Consider the following 14,325-nt stretch of genomic DNA (forward strand, 5'->3'; position numbering starts at 1 on the left):
AAACAAGAAAAAGGAATGGTTCCAACTTTGGAACTTTGCCATTTCAGAACCAATTTTGACCTCTCATTGGGGTACGAAGTTGTTTAATTTTGTTCCAAAGTATAGGTATAGAGCCACATTTGGCAACCATTGAACATGCTCTAATATGTAAAAATTTGCATCTCCAAAGTGGATGCCCATAGGCGGGCTGCAGCGGGCTTGTGTGCACGTCTACCAAATATATCATCGTAACCGCTAAGACAAGTTTGTTAGCGGGATAAGTTTTGCAGGGATATGTGGGAAGATAATAGGAGGGGATATGGTAGAATGGAAGATTATCATATAGAGGTGATTATTCATAGTTGGTTTGGTTGAGTAGGGGGATATCGGTGAATAAGGATATTTCTACAAATAAGAGTAACATTTTTTATTATAAATAATTGCATTTTTTGTAAATAGCAGCCGGATATAGTGGATCCAAAATTTTAGATAGGCAGAGCAGGCATAATTAGTAAGGGTGTTGAGATAAGTTTTGGCCATGAATCTTACATTCAAGTGCAAAAATACAAACAAACCATGAAGACAGGGGAACTCGAATTGCCATCTACGGGGTCATACTATCCTATCATATTTGGCTGCTAAGAGCAAGTCCACCATTGCCATCTGTGGTGCCAAAATTTGTCAACTTTTTAGACAAAATCAAGTTACTCATTACCATTTATTGATACAAAAAATGATACTAATGACAACATGTCTCTATATCAGTCTAGCCATTGGATTTATATTAAAACATGAGAGGAGTTTAATTCAATAATCTCAATGTCAAGATTGTGTCAAAATGACATCAAATCGGTTTAGCTTATTTTTCACTTTAACCATATATAGCAAAGACAACAACAATTTTAACACACAATGGGTGAACTTGCTGAGAAAAATGCATAAACGTTTAAAGAGGGGGGCATGATTGAACAAAGCTAGATACGAATGGGGCCTATATATAAATCTGCAAAAGGATAAGGACTGGAGACAAACTACTGACCGAACAAATCGAACCGGAGCCTCTTCAGCTCGGATCCTCAGGCGCAGAGCGAAGGATCAGAGTTGAGGCAAGTCATGATCTCGCAATTCTTTGTGCTGTCGCAGAGAGGTGACAACATCGTCTTCCGCGACTGTGAGCGCCCTCTCTCTCTCTCTCTCTCTCTCTCTCTCTCTCCATACACGTTCATACATACAAACATCTGTATACATATGCACCATTTCGTTTCAGGAAAGAGAGCTGTGCTCCTTATTGATCTTGATCTCTTCGTTAGCATATATTGGAAATTGTTAGGTTCTGGAATCAGCTCCGTGAATCTCTGGCTGATTCGCACTCTGACCGGATATTGGAGTCGAATTCGAGCCAACTGATCTGAAATCGTCCCACCTTCGATCCAAATCTTGAACGCCTTATGATGCCTGAAGCTTTTTGTGAAATGATCAATTCACTAGACTGTGTGTTGACACAATCAGTTTAGCTAACTACTCCGTGTTTACCGGAGGAGCTGCTTTTTGGATTGCACAATTGAATATGGAATGGATAGATTAATGGAGTTGCAATTCAGCCTAATCGAAATTGTAGAGCAACTTTTGGTTTATGATTGTTGTTGAATTGCCCGAACAAACACTTGCACACGATAGCATGAAGATAAAATTCAATGGCAAATCAGTGTTAATTGAAAGTGTACGGCCGTGATTTGTACCGGTTTTCGTTATGCATCAAATGAAGAAGATGTACAGTTAACTCTGTTACATATTATACATTATATATTCTAGAGTTTTACATCACCAATTACCATAATACCCATCATAGCTGGTGAAGTAGCAAATCAAGATTGAATGAGGCTTCACAAACTCAACAATGACTAATTCTTAGTATCAGTAGGTGAAACTTTTTTGTCATTGTCATGTTTTTATGCTTAAGTTAAGGCTGAAAGTAAAATGTCTTACAATTAAAACCTCCCTTTTTGAAGACCTTTTAAAGCCAGTGACTATAGGGCCAATGAATCTCGTCTTGTGGGTAGTTAAACCGCAGTCTTGGCTTCTTTTTTTAGAAATTTGGATTCATCGATTACCAACATTTAGTGCTTTTGTGCACAATATTAAAGTAATTTGCAACAGAGGGGTATGCAAGCAAGAGAAAGAAACAAATGCTAACAACATAGTTATAACTTATAATAGGATGGTGCTATACATGTGAGTGTGAGGCAATTGGCTGAATTTAGTATTTGAAGCTCCCAATTGTGTTGTGCTTATGTTGTTCCATATTGATTTCCTAGTGTTCCTTTGCTTTCCTTTGTCCTATACCTCTACTTCAAATATACACCCCTACCCTTTCAATCTTGTGTAACTACTTTGGGACCTAATTTCAAGAAACATTTATATAACTTTCCCGGGTTCGTTACTGTGCATTGCAAGTTGTTTAGAAGTTTGAGGTAGATTTACTTAGGCTGCTAAGTTATTCCATTCTCTGAATTTGCCCTTTATTGTAGTGTGGAGCTTACATCTTGTATTCTTCATGTGAATGTTGATGCAGACCGTGGTGATGTACAAAAAGGAAGTGCAGAAATATTTTTCCGCAAAGTGAAGTTCTGGAAAGAAGATGGTGAAGAGGAAGCACCACCTGTGTTTGTATGAATTTTTTCCTTTTCGAATGTTGATGACTATCGGACTTCATCTATCAGACTCAAAGCAATATAGCATCTTGAACTGAGATTCTTATTGATTACTTCTTAGACTAGACTTAGTCTGTTTTAATTGGCCTCAATCTCTTAGGGCCTGTTTGATTGGGAGGATTGAGGATGGGATCGGATCAGGAGAAAACATATGGGCCTACCTTGCACGGGATTGTCCCCTATTCCCATGGGAAAACAATCAAGGGGGTGGGATTGGATTATGGCTGGGACTAATTGGGGCCAATAGTCCCTCATATAAGTCACTATTGTATCCCACCTCCCCCCTTAGGATTAAAAATCCCAAGACTAAACCAACCTTCAGATTATCTGACCACTTCGATCCAACAACCAAGATTACTACTCAAAACTTTATGTCATCCTAACCAAACACTGTACAAACGTATATATAATCTCCACCCTTATCCGCATGGGATAAATGTGTGGAATATGGCAAATTTGGTGCAAAAATGTTTTCCGATCCAATGGACACTGATGTTATCTCATGGTTTTCTTTGCTTTGAATAGAATGTGGATGGTGTGAACTACTTCCATGTGAAGGTTGTTGGATTGCTGTTTGTTGCAACCACGAGAACCAATGTATCACCTTCTCTTGTCTTGGAGCTTTTACAGAGGATTGCACGCGTCGTCAAAGATTATCTTGGAGTTCTCAATGAAGATTCAATTCGAAAGAATTTTGTGCTTGTGTATGAATTGCTGGATGAAGTTGTTGTAAGTATCCTGCAATGATGTGTGTTTGGCGAAAAAAGAAAAAATCCTTTCATGATGTGTATCTTCTTTGTTTTCTGAGCATCATAAATGGGGAAGGCTGTTTGTTCTCTCACATACTAAAAGCAGTTTTTCTTCAATATGCTACTTCTTTTTCTGCCTTTTTCCTGTTACATCTAGTTTCTTTAGGTTTCACGTTTTTTCTTCCAAAAAAAAAAAACTCCAATGTAAGCAGTTGGTCAAATATAGACGTCGACACTAAATCAACCTGCACCAGATACACATCAATCACGACAATTCTGGCACACATCAGTAATACAGTAGGTAAAAGATAAAAGGAGGATCCATTTAGGATGTTTATATTACAGTACGTAAAACATAAAAGGAGTCTCAATTTATGATGTTTAGATTTTATTCAGTTATGTACTGTAATTTTTAGTAGTTGCCTTTAGGACAATCAGAATATTATGGGTCATTTCCTTTTGGTTTGGGGATTCTATTGTACTTTTTTTTATTAGGGTTTTGGCTTATAGCTAACAGGCTTTGGTACGTTTAGTCAGAATTAATTAATGTGTTTGTTCTACCTGTCTTGTCAATTCCTTTTCCCCCAGACTGCATTAGTTAGTCTTCCTTCGTCATAGGAAAGAGATGCATGCGTAAAGTAACATAAAAGTTGCAATTTTTTAGAACTTGTTTCACCATCATATCGATGTAGTGCTTAATAAATAGGGCCATGGTGTTTTTATTGATCTAGAAACTCTGTGAGCTTAAAGATGAGTTGATTTTCTTCTCTTTGTTTCAGGATTTTGGTTATGTACAAACGACATCCACTGAACTCCTGAAGTCCTTTATATTCAATGAGCCAATTGTGGTTGATGTTGCACGTTTACAAGCCCTTGGCCCTGCTGGCCTCTTTATGGTACTATGTTATCTACTTAGTCACAAAATAATTAAAATAAAGAGCATTCTATATGTTTTGCATGCATATGTCACCTCTGACCTTATAAGTTGAACACACATGCAGCAAGGTACCAAAAGGATGCCAGGGACAGCTGTTACGAAATCGGTTGTTGCAAATGAACCTGCGGGTAGAAAGAGGGAGGAAATTTTTGTGGATATAATTGAGAAAATAAGTGTTACATTCAGCTCTAGTGTGAGTGTTCATCTCTTTAACTAAATCAATATACGTGATATCTGTATTTTTGTTAGCTAAGTATGTCAATAATTGTGGTATTGTGTCAATAATTCGGCGAGATTTATGGCAACAATTATTAAGAATTTGCTAAATTTATGAGATAGTTTGCAACTTCAAACATGTCAAATCATTTTGTGAATGGAACCATAAATGCCATTTGGGATTCTCCTGAAAGGCTTGTTATTGTCCATTGTATCCCTTTCTTTACCAAGGAAGTTTTTGGAACTTGTATCCATACCAGAAATATTGATATACTTAATCACTAGTTAACTAATGCAAAAAAAAAATCAACTTTTCGTATTTCAAACACGATTTGTTGACGTGTAGATGACTTTCCTCTGTAGGTATATGTTAGTATAGAAACACAATGTACTCGTCTGAAAGTATCCGTTATGCAGATGGATCTTAGTTGCATGGCGCAGGAGCGGGGTAATAGAGATGCTCCCACGGTTGGGAGCTTCTTTTTTTTTTTTTTGATCGGCTCCCAAGGCTGGGAGCTTGAAAGTGGTGTGTACATATATTAAAAAAATAATGTAGCATAGAATATACACTTTGAAAGTACAACCATTTTAGGGTATAAAAATATGGGCCAAGTCTACTATACGCGTAAGAAATGGGCTAGTGTTACAAGTATGGTTTTCTTGTCCAGATATCATGACTTGGTCTAGATATTATGAGTTCATCAAAGACCAATTAATAAAACCAAGTGATAAATCTCTGTTTTTAAATACAAGAATCCTACAAAAGCTCCAATCTTTGTAAGAAACGTGATCCCATCTCGATGGGAGCAAGCTCCCATCAAGCTCCTTAGGTGGGAGAGGCACCCCTTTAGGAGCTCCCCGCCGTCATTCGAAATATCGGTAGCAGTCTCCATAACGGTATTGGTTGCAATGTCGCGGTTTCTGGGCATATCAGTTGTAGCGTAATGGTATCGATGACCAGAGGTGTGAATTTTTTAAAATTTCGCACAACACATAACTTACACTACCGTTACATATCGGTCGTAATACTGACCATATTGGCCATAACGGACCTATACCTCCGTTACGTATCAGAGGTATCAGCCGATACGGTTACGTATGCGATTTTCTTTTAGACCGCAATATCGGTTGTATTGGGACTCGGCAGTCGGTACCTACCGATACCGACACGCATCACCGATATTTCAAACCATGCTCCCCGCTACTTAAGGGATGCATACACGAGGATTGCACATTTTTTTTTAATTGCGAGAGTTGTACACTTGATATCTCTTACCTACCCAGAAAGGTAATAGGATCGAAATATGCACACAAACACGGAAAGTCAAAACAAGCGAGAGACAGAAAATATATGTGGTTCGGCTTGGTAGCCTACATCCACAGGGTGAGCAACGTGCAGTTTCACCTTCAATAGAGGAAATTACAAAGAAAGGAGGAGGAGGACTAGAGGAGGAAACAGCCCTATCTCTAACTCATTATATTGTTTCTTTTGGTTGAGATGCCAGAAGACCTGTAAAAAAAACTAGGGTACACTTTGACCAAGAAGTTGGACTAGCTCCTCCTTCGACCCATAGTGGAATTAGGGTAAGATCTTGGGTTATTTCCTTCCTTTACAAACTTGTCTGATATATTTGGATTCAGCACTGGTAGCTGCACCTGAAGACACAAGAAAGACTTGAGTTCATAGAGCCATTGTCGCTACTCATAAGAAGCCTGTAGTAGTGACCTGACACATTAGAACTGTCTTTCAACTCCGTTTGTGGCTCCTGCCTTGTTTACGATAGCATGTTCCATGCATTGGGATAAAAAGAGGATGCATTAGATAAACAGCCAACACAAAATGCTACCTTATTGTGTTGTGCACAATTTACAATTTTAATATTTGTGGGCAAATAATGTTTGCTTCTTAAGCTGCAACAACACTACATTAGCAAATACAAGTTATTTTGATACGTAAATTGTATCTTCTCATGTTTTGGTCATTCGGGAAACTAGATAAGATGCTTGATTCTCTCGTCAAGTTTTTTATTTTCTTTTCTGTGTGGGACATAATCCTAATGCCTTAATTTTTGCTCTTCATTGATGAGTGTCTCCTAGATTGGCATTCTTCCGACCCCAAGTAGTTTCCATCTCTGCTATATGCCTCGTGGGCTTCGCATTTAAGCTTTCATGTAACAAATGGTATCGGTTAACAGGGTTATATACTGACTTCGGAGATTGATGGCACTATTCAAATGAAAAGTTATCTTAGTGGAAATCCAGAAATCCGGTTAGCCCTCAATGATGATTTGAGCATAGGAAGAGGCGGCAGATCTATCTATGGTATTCAAATGTCCCCTTCAACTTGATATACTTTTCGTGTACTGATTTTACGCATGATTTCCAAAAGTGAAAGTTTATGGACTACATGAAAGTTAAACTCTAACGATTCCTTCGTTTACTTGATCCAATAGTAATTCAATTGACTATTTGATCTTGTTTGCATTTATTCTGGTTCTCTTGTTTTATTCATTTCTACCTAAGTACTGTTATGAGTTTGAATCTAAGAAGTAAGAACCGTGTATCTATTTTCTGCTTGTCAAAGTAGGATTGTGTGTTTCCTTTGTTCTTTTATAGTTATGCATTTACGGTGTGGTGATTAGCAATTATACTATGACTACGGCGTTATCCTCTTGCAGTCTGTCGACCGTGTAGCACGGATACGGACACAGACATGGTGGAAGACACGGAAATTCTCAAGAATAGGGACACGGCAATTTCTTTTAAAATAATTATGTAGTTATGCAAACCTGCATTGTAATTGCTAAATATTTAGGTTAGGACTCCTATCGAATGCATTATTGACTGATCGTGTATACAAACAATAGTTTTAAAGTTTATATCTTTTATCAAGAAAATTCTTTTAAAATTTCTAAAAACCACCCTGCCGTGTCTCCATGCGTGTCTTTGGCATGGTTTGAAATACGCTCATACATAGGGCTGCAAATGAACCGAGCTGTTCGCGAACTTCAGAGGTTTGACTCGGTAAAGCTGTAAAGGCTCGTTTGAGTTTGGTTCGTGTATTAAACGAAAATGACCTGAGCTTCAATGTTAGGGTCGTTTAATAAATGAGCCAAGCCTGAACCTGACATTATTCTGCTCGATTAGCCTCGCTTATGTAGAGCAAATGTATATAGTGAAACCGCGTCATGGCAACCGATGGCGATATTCCGAACTATGGTCCCTGATGTGTGTCCCCTGTGTCCCCAGCATGTCCCACCATAAAGAATATTAGTATTTTAACGGACTCGCCACATGGCGTGTCACGTGCATGTCCGCAGGAGTCCCTGGCGTGTCGCGTGTCCAACACAGATACAACATTCTCTAGGAGTGTCAGTGCTTCAAGTTTGTCGATCTTTGATACTTCTTTCATCACCTCATTTTTTTTGGCTTTCTGACAGACTATAGTGGTTCCTCTGGATCTGGAGCAGTGATTCTGGATGATTGTAATTTCCATGAATCTGTTCATCTTGATAGTTTTGATGTGGACAGGACTCTGTCTTTGGTGAGTGGTCTAAGGCTCTGTTATTCTGGAAGTTGAATATCATAATACGCTTGTTTGAACCCTCTCCTGGTAAAACAGATGCCTCATATTTTCTATATTTCAGGTGCCGCCAGATGGGGAATTTCCTGTCATGAATTACCGCATAACCCAGGAATTCAAGCCTCCTTTTCGCATCAACGCTTTGATTGAACAAGCTGGGCCACTTAAGGTAGATATTATCTTTCTTGTCTGATAATTGAAATAAAATGAAAATGTGACCTGCAACAGTGATTGGATAACAGCAATTGTTTGGATTTACATTCAAATGCCATGGAAAAATACGGCAAGTAGGGGTTCTTATTCTCAAAGTATCTGACTTTAGTTTAACTATTTACGGCTGAAGTTATTCTTATTCTCAAAGTATCTGACTTTAGTTTAACTATTTAAGGCTGAAGTTATTCTGAAAATACGTGCTGAATATGCCTCAAGCATCACTGCAAACACTATTCTAGTGCAGATGCCACTACCAACATATACCACCAGGTATTCTTCACTGTGGTCAACTTCTTTCTACAATTTTGGCAATTTTTAAGGTTTTGCTTTGATATGCACTAATCAGATATTGACTGTCAGTAACATTCCTAGGAAATTTGAAATGCTAAACAAGTTTGTCTTCTGGGGGTAGCAATCTTGTATGGAATGGTTGTGTACCTGGTATTAGTAGGCACTGGCATCTCTTTCGCCTTTATGATGGTCAAGAGATCAGGAACCTTGTCAAGTTATATGACCAGGCACAGAAAACTTCTTTTTCAACTAGATTATACTGGCTGCAGCAAACATTTTAAACTTTTTCGTTCCTGGTGGTTTGTTAGAAGGTCAGGTAACACATAATTGTAATCTTGGTGACAGTCCTGTGTTCCCGAAAAGCAAGTAGCTACAACATGAGGAGTGAGAACTGATAGAACTAAATCCGGTAGAACTTTTTTTTTTTTTTTTGCCGCAACTTCACTTCATCGTAGTATTGATCTTTTACTCCTTTTACCTCCACCTTGTTTTTCAGAGTTTGTTTTGAGTTAGAACCTGGTTCTGCTGGCACATTTATACTTAATCTTGATAATGATCTTGTTTTTCAGAGTGAGTTTTGAGTTGGAACCTGGCGCTGTTGGACAAGTGACTGATTTCAAGGAGTCCAATAAGAGGCTTGAGTGGGGTCTTAAAAAGGCAATGTTCCTTCTCAATGCTCTTATGAGTTGCATTTTAAATTCAGTTCACTTTCTAACAATAATTCTCCTGTTCAAAGTAGTTCCAATTATTTTTATATTTTAAGTAACTAATGAATGATGCCTTGCACAACAGATTGTTGGTGGATCTGAACATACACTGCGTGCAAAGCTTACGTTTTCCCAGGAATTACATGGTATGATTATATTCTCAACAGTAGCACCTTGCATATAATCAGCTGAAAACTAGCAGAGAGTTTATTGCTGTTCTGGCATATATTTAACCTTCCATTTTGGTCCTCTTTACTATTCAATATAGGAAACATCACTAAGGAAGCTGGACCTGTCAGTATGAACTTTACAATACCAATGTATAATGCCTCGAGGCTTCAGGTGAGCTTCTTCCGACTTTGCTGATTACTGTACATTTTCCGTTCTCTTTAGGGTATGTTGGACAACAAACCAAATACAGACACATTGCAGAAAGAGTAATCAAATAATTGCACCAAGAAAGCAGACGCGAAACAAATTTACGTGGTTTGGCAAGAATGCAGCCTACGGCTAATATCAGCTTTCACTATTTTATGGCATCAGGAAGAAGGTGTAGATAGGTACTAAGGATAGCAGCATTATAGACTGTTTGGGGTTATATACAATGAAATTGCCATAATACCCGTAACACTGGTACAAAACTTCTAACATTTGCCAGTGAGTCCATTACTATTCAGCTTCCGCATACTTCAACATGGTAAACCCGTCAGGATCTTTAGATTGGGATCCACTTTATGCTTATGAGTTGGAGTATAACGAGAATATTTCTATTGGAACAACACATGATTTGTGTGTACACACCATATCACAGTGGAGTTGTATAATTCGGGCTAGATTTTTTTTCTTTTTTAACCTATTTCCTGCTGTTGTCATTTGATGCGCAGGTGAAGTACTTGCAGATAGCCAAGAAATCCAAAACCTTCAATCCGTATCGGTGGGTGAGATATGTTACCCAGACCAATTCATACGTTGCTCGTATTTAACCCAAGGGAAGTCATCCTTTTCGTTCCATTCTCTTCTTTTCTTTTTGTTTCCTTCTTTTAGTCCATACGGATTCTAAAGAATTTGACAAACTTTTTTTGGACTTGAATCGGTGTGGCAATTCTTTTACATAGGGCCTATTTCAAGTTTTGATGTACAATTACTGTATTATACATGAGTGATTAAAACTATATTTATCGAGTTTGCTAATTTGTGTAACATATTTTAATTGAAAAAAAGTCCACTTGTTAGTACGAATTAGATGATACTCAAATGTGATTATTCCGGCACTCTTAAGAAGTAGTAAGTAGTAGCATGTATAACAACCAAAAACTCATCAAGTACAAAGCTTGTCACGAAAATAGAAAAATGAAGGATAGTGATCACTAAATTGTAGGGGAAGTATACTACACAGCCACAACACGCCTATGTGGCATTATTTTGTAGGTGAATGAGTTTAAACAAAAAAATTGCAAATCATTCACTCACTAATGATAGAATGCTACATATGCATGTTGTATAAACGGTTGTATGATGTGTTGCGTTAATAAACTTTTCCATATTTACTCGGCTTTCAAGTTGTAGGGCTCGTTGAACTGTACGTGTATCATAAAATCAAGTTGATGAAACAACCTTAACCACCTCCTCGTGGTGCTTTTGTTTTCCAAAAAATTCTTAGACCATCTATTTTCCTTAGATAGGAGTGCTCCGATGAAGTATTTGGGGGTGTCCGATTAACTTAAATTTTTGCGTGGACGGTATATTAAGATTTTAGCATGCCATACGGTATGAACGGCTTGGGTTGTGAAGTAAGAATGTGAATGTGGGTGAATTGCATCCTGCAATTCCAAATGAGACTGCAGGTAAGCTAAGTTCTTAAAACTGATGACTGAATAGGAAATATAAGAGTTTATCCAAAAAAAAAAAAAGGAAATATAAGAACACAAATATTGAGGACTACAACTCCTGCCGCACGAAGAGAAAAATGAAGAACAAATCAAATAAAAAGGCCAAATTCATCCATTTGTAAATCCGGAGTGTTTTTTTTTACTCACTAAACTCTCATAAATTCCATTTGGCCTAAGTATTAAGAGAATGATTTTAACACTCCTTTTTATCCAATGATACTCTTTCTTTCTTTTTTATTCATGTGAAGTATTAGTTTGCCCTTCATATGAAAAAGTGACTCAAGAGGTAAGGGTAATTTAGTAATTTTACATTAATAAAAGACAAAAAAGGAGGCGCCAATGGATAAAAGAAAAGTGTGAAAATCATTTTCCAAGTATTAATTATGGCTTACTTTTTGTCTTTCAAACTTTTGTTTAGTTTGGCATCAAATTATTCTATGCTTCTTAGGTCCTGTTCTGCTAAGAGAAATTAGTACTTATTTTATTCTTTAAATTAAAGGTGATATATTATAAGAGAATGACCTGTCTCATAAAGCGAAAAATATCCGTGAAAAAAAAAGTAAAGCGGAAAATAAATATTTAAAAAATAAAAATTTTAGCGAAACGGGACCTTATTAGTCTTTGATGAGACAAATCAAAAAATTAAACTTGTGGATGAAACTTTAAATTTTTTTTTTTAAAAAAAAGACTAAATTTATGATCTAAGACTAATTTTTTTTTATAAAAAAAGGACTAAATTTATGATCTAAAACAGGGGATATATATCGTGAGATGTTAAATGGGTCGTGTCGTATGGGATCAACTCCTCTACATCCTCCATCCCTTCATATTCTCAATTTTCGTCCACATCTTGGATAAAAAATTATGATCTAAGCCATTCATTTCATAGAACACGCATAAAACTATTAGTCTACAAAATTTTAGTATAATCGGTTAGGGTCCGGATCTTCTCTATTCCAAATTTTGGATAGGGTGAGACAGTCCATATCGGGATTGTTCATTGGTAATCAATGGTTCGAATTGTTCTTTAAACTAGAAGAGGTTTTGAACAAATCTAAATCATTCATTGTAGCAAATGTACGGTCCATACATGGACTGTCTCGTCCAATTAATCCAAACCTTTGGACAAGAGAGGATCCGTTTCTAATCGGATATCTAGAGGTGTCAAACGGACCAGGCTGGTATGGGCATGGTTTTAGATGGGCCTGGGCACGATCTTAACCGGGCACGGAAGTGTGAAGGCACGACATGGAAGTGAGGCGGGCATGGCACAATCTTAGCCGAGCACGACACGGCCGACACGGAAGTGGGCCGAGCACGACATGGTACGACACGGTTCTAGCTTGGCACGGCACGAAAGGGCACAGGCACAGGAAAACAAATAATAATTTTAATTTTATTAAAAAATTGACTCGTTATGTCATTAATTAAGGTAAAAATAAATTGACTCACTATGTAGCTAATATAAGGTAAAAATAGTAAACAACACATTTTAGCTTCGTAATTTAACTAAAATAAACTTTTAAAATTTTTGGGAAGAATTTTTTTCGAACAAAAATCGGTTGGCCATCTGTCGGCAAGGGTACAGCACGACACGACACAATTAAGTAAACGGATTAGCATGACATGGCATGATTGAAAAACGAAACGACACGATTAAAAATGATACGGCACGATTAAATAAATGGGTTAGCACGGCACAACACGAAGCAGGGTTGACACGAAGCTAAACGGGCCGGGCCAGCACGACACGACCATTTGACAGCTACGGATATCCATAGACATGCGAATAAATTACTTTTCGTTCAATAAATTGTAAGGTTAAACTGTAGAATATATTTACCATTTATTTTGCATAACGATTTACTTATTCACGTGTTTATCGATGTCTGATCATATTTATTTTTTTATACATTGGCTGTGTTCCTATAAATTTATTTGTTCAAAACTTATTTCGATATTTTTTACTTTTCATAACTTCTTGTTTAACTTTTCGTTATAATTTTGAAAGATATTCATATAAGATGATACTTTAGACAAAAAAAACAGTTGTTTAATTTATTTATTTTTGTTTTTAGTGAACTTTTATTTGCTTTTGGTCATAATTATTTATTTTTTAGACTACTATCGTTGAGACGGATGATTAATTAAAAAAATGTAAAACAAATCTAACAAAAATTCAAAAAAGACGTACAAAGCAAACAAAACGAAGAAAAAAAAGTTTACAAGAATCTTTTAGGTGAAAGTACACGAAGACTCCCTCAACTAAGTCTTTTTTCACAGAGACCCTTTAACGTTTAAAATTGTTCATGCAAACCCGTCAACTATAAGAAATGAAAAATCGGCTAACTCTGTTAACGGAATGAGGAGAAATGATGATTCTACCCTTAAAAAATTGCCCACACTAATTCCCTCATCTATAAAAATTTTCCACGCTGATCTATTTATCTTAACGGTCTCTTTGACAGAAGGGTGCAGATAGGTTAATGGTTATAGTTGAGAGGGTCTGTATAAGCGATTTTAAATGTTAGAAGGTTTTCGTGAAAAAAGTAATAGTTGAGGGAGTCTCCGCATAATTTTACCAACCTATTATTCAATCAAGGTTTGACTGGAAAGAGAGAAACTCAGGGGCGACTACTTGCAGCCCCGTATTTTTTTTCTTAGTCCGTTAAAAATTTTCAATTATACTCGACATTTAGTTACCGAAATTGAGATACATTTTCAGCATACAATTACCGAAATATAATATTTTTTAACAGCTATTTATAGAAAATGTATGTTCGGCAGTTGTTTATCGAAGGTTGAACATATTTTCGACATGTAGTTACTGAAATATAATCTTGTTTTCAACAGCTATTTACCGAAATGTTATGTATGATTTTCAACAACTATTTACCGAAATGTAGTGGGCTAAGGAAGAAAATACGAGACTGCGAATAGTCGCCCTCAAAACTTATTCACAGCGGAGCCGTTCTGCCGTGAATAACTTATTTTCAGTTTCACGCAATCTTACCTGTCCATTCACGTAATTAATGACTAAAATATATTTT

At 36.9% G+C, this 14,325-nt stretch overlaps 1 protein-coding gene across 1 annotated transcript; it reads left to right on the forward strand.

The window, feature by feature from the left end:
- The first annotated feature begins 988 nt into the window (after window positions 1-988).
- LOC131331378 (AP-4 complex subunit mu) lies at window positions 989-10,459 on the forward strand. Its single transcript, XM_058365294.1, has 13 exons — window positions 989-1,150; window positions 2,552-2,646; window positions 3,216-3,419; window positions 4,219-4,335; window positions 4,441-4,569; window positions 6,788-6,914; window positions 8,033-8,136; window positions 8,240-8,344; window positions 8,564-8,658; window positions 9,249-9,336; window positions 9,472-9,532; window positions 9,655-9,728; window positions 10,271-10,459. Exons 1-13 carry the CDS (start codon window positions 1,093-1,095, stop codon window positions 10,367-10,369), a joined length of 1,356 nt encoding a protein of 451 aa, XP_058221277.1. The 5' UTR covers window positions 989-1,092; the 3' UTR covers window positions 10,370-10,459.
- Window positions 10,460-14,325: the final 3,866 nt, after the last annotated feature.

This window comes from Rhododendron vialii, chromosome 6a (genome assembly GCF_030253575.1).
Source record: "Rhododendron vialii isolate Sample 1 chromosome 6a, ASM3025357v1".
NCBI classification, from domain to species: domain Eukaryota; kingdom Viridiplantae; phylum Streptophyta; class Magnoliopsida; order Ericales; family Ericaceae; genus Rhododendron; species Rhododendron vialii.

Excerpts from the sequence above, each read along its gene's own strand:
- LOC131331378 (XM_058365294.1), top strand. The coding sequence starts at position 1,093 with ATGATCTCGCAATTCTTTGTGCTGTCGCAGAGAGGTGACAACATCGTC. Across the intron at positions 1,151-2,551 it reads CAACATCGTCTTCCGCGACT|ACCGTGGTGATGTACAAAAA; the intron begins GTGAGCGCCCTC and ends ATGTTGATGCAG. Across the intron at positions 8,659-9,248 it reads CTACCAACATATACCACCAG|AGTGAGTTTTGAGTTGGAAC; the intron begins GTATTCTTCACT and ends CTTGTTTTTCAG.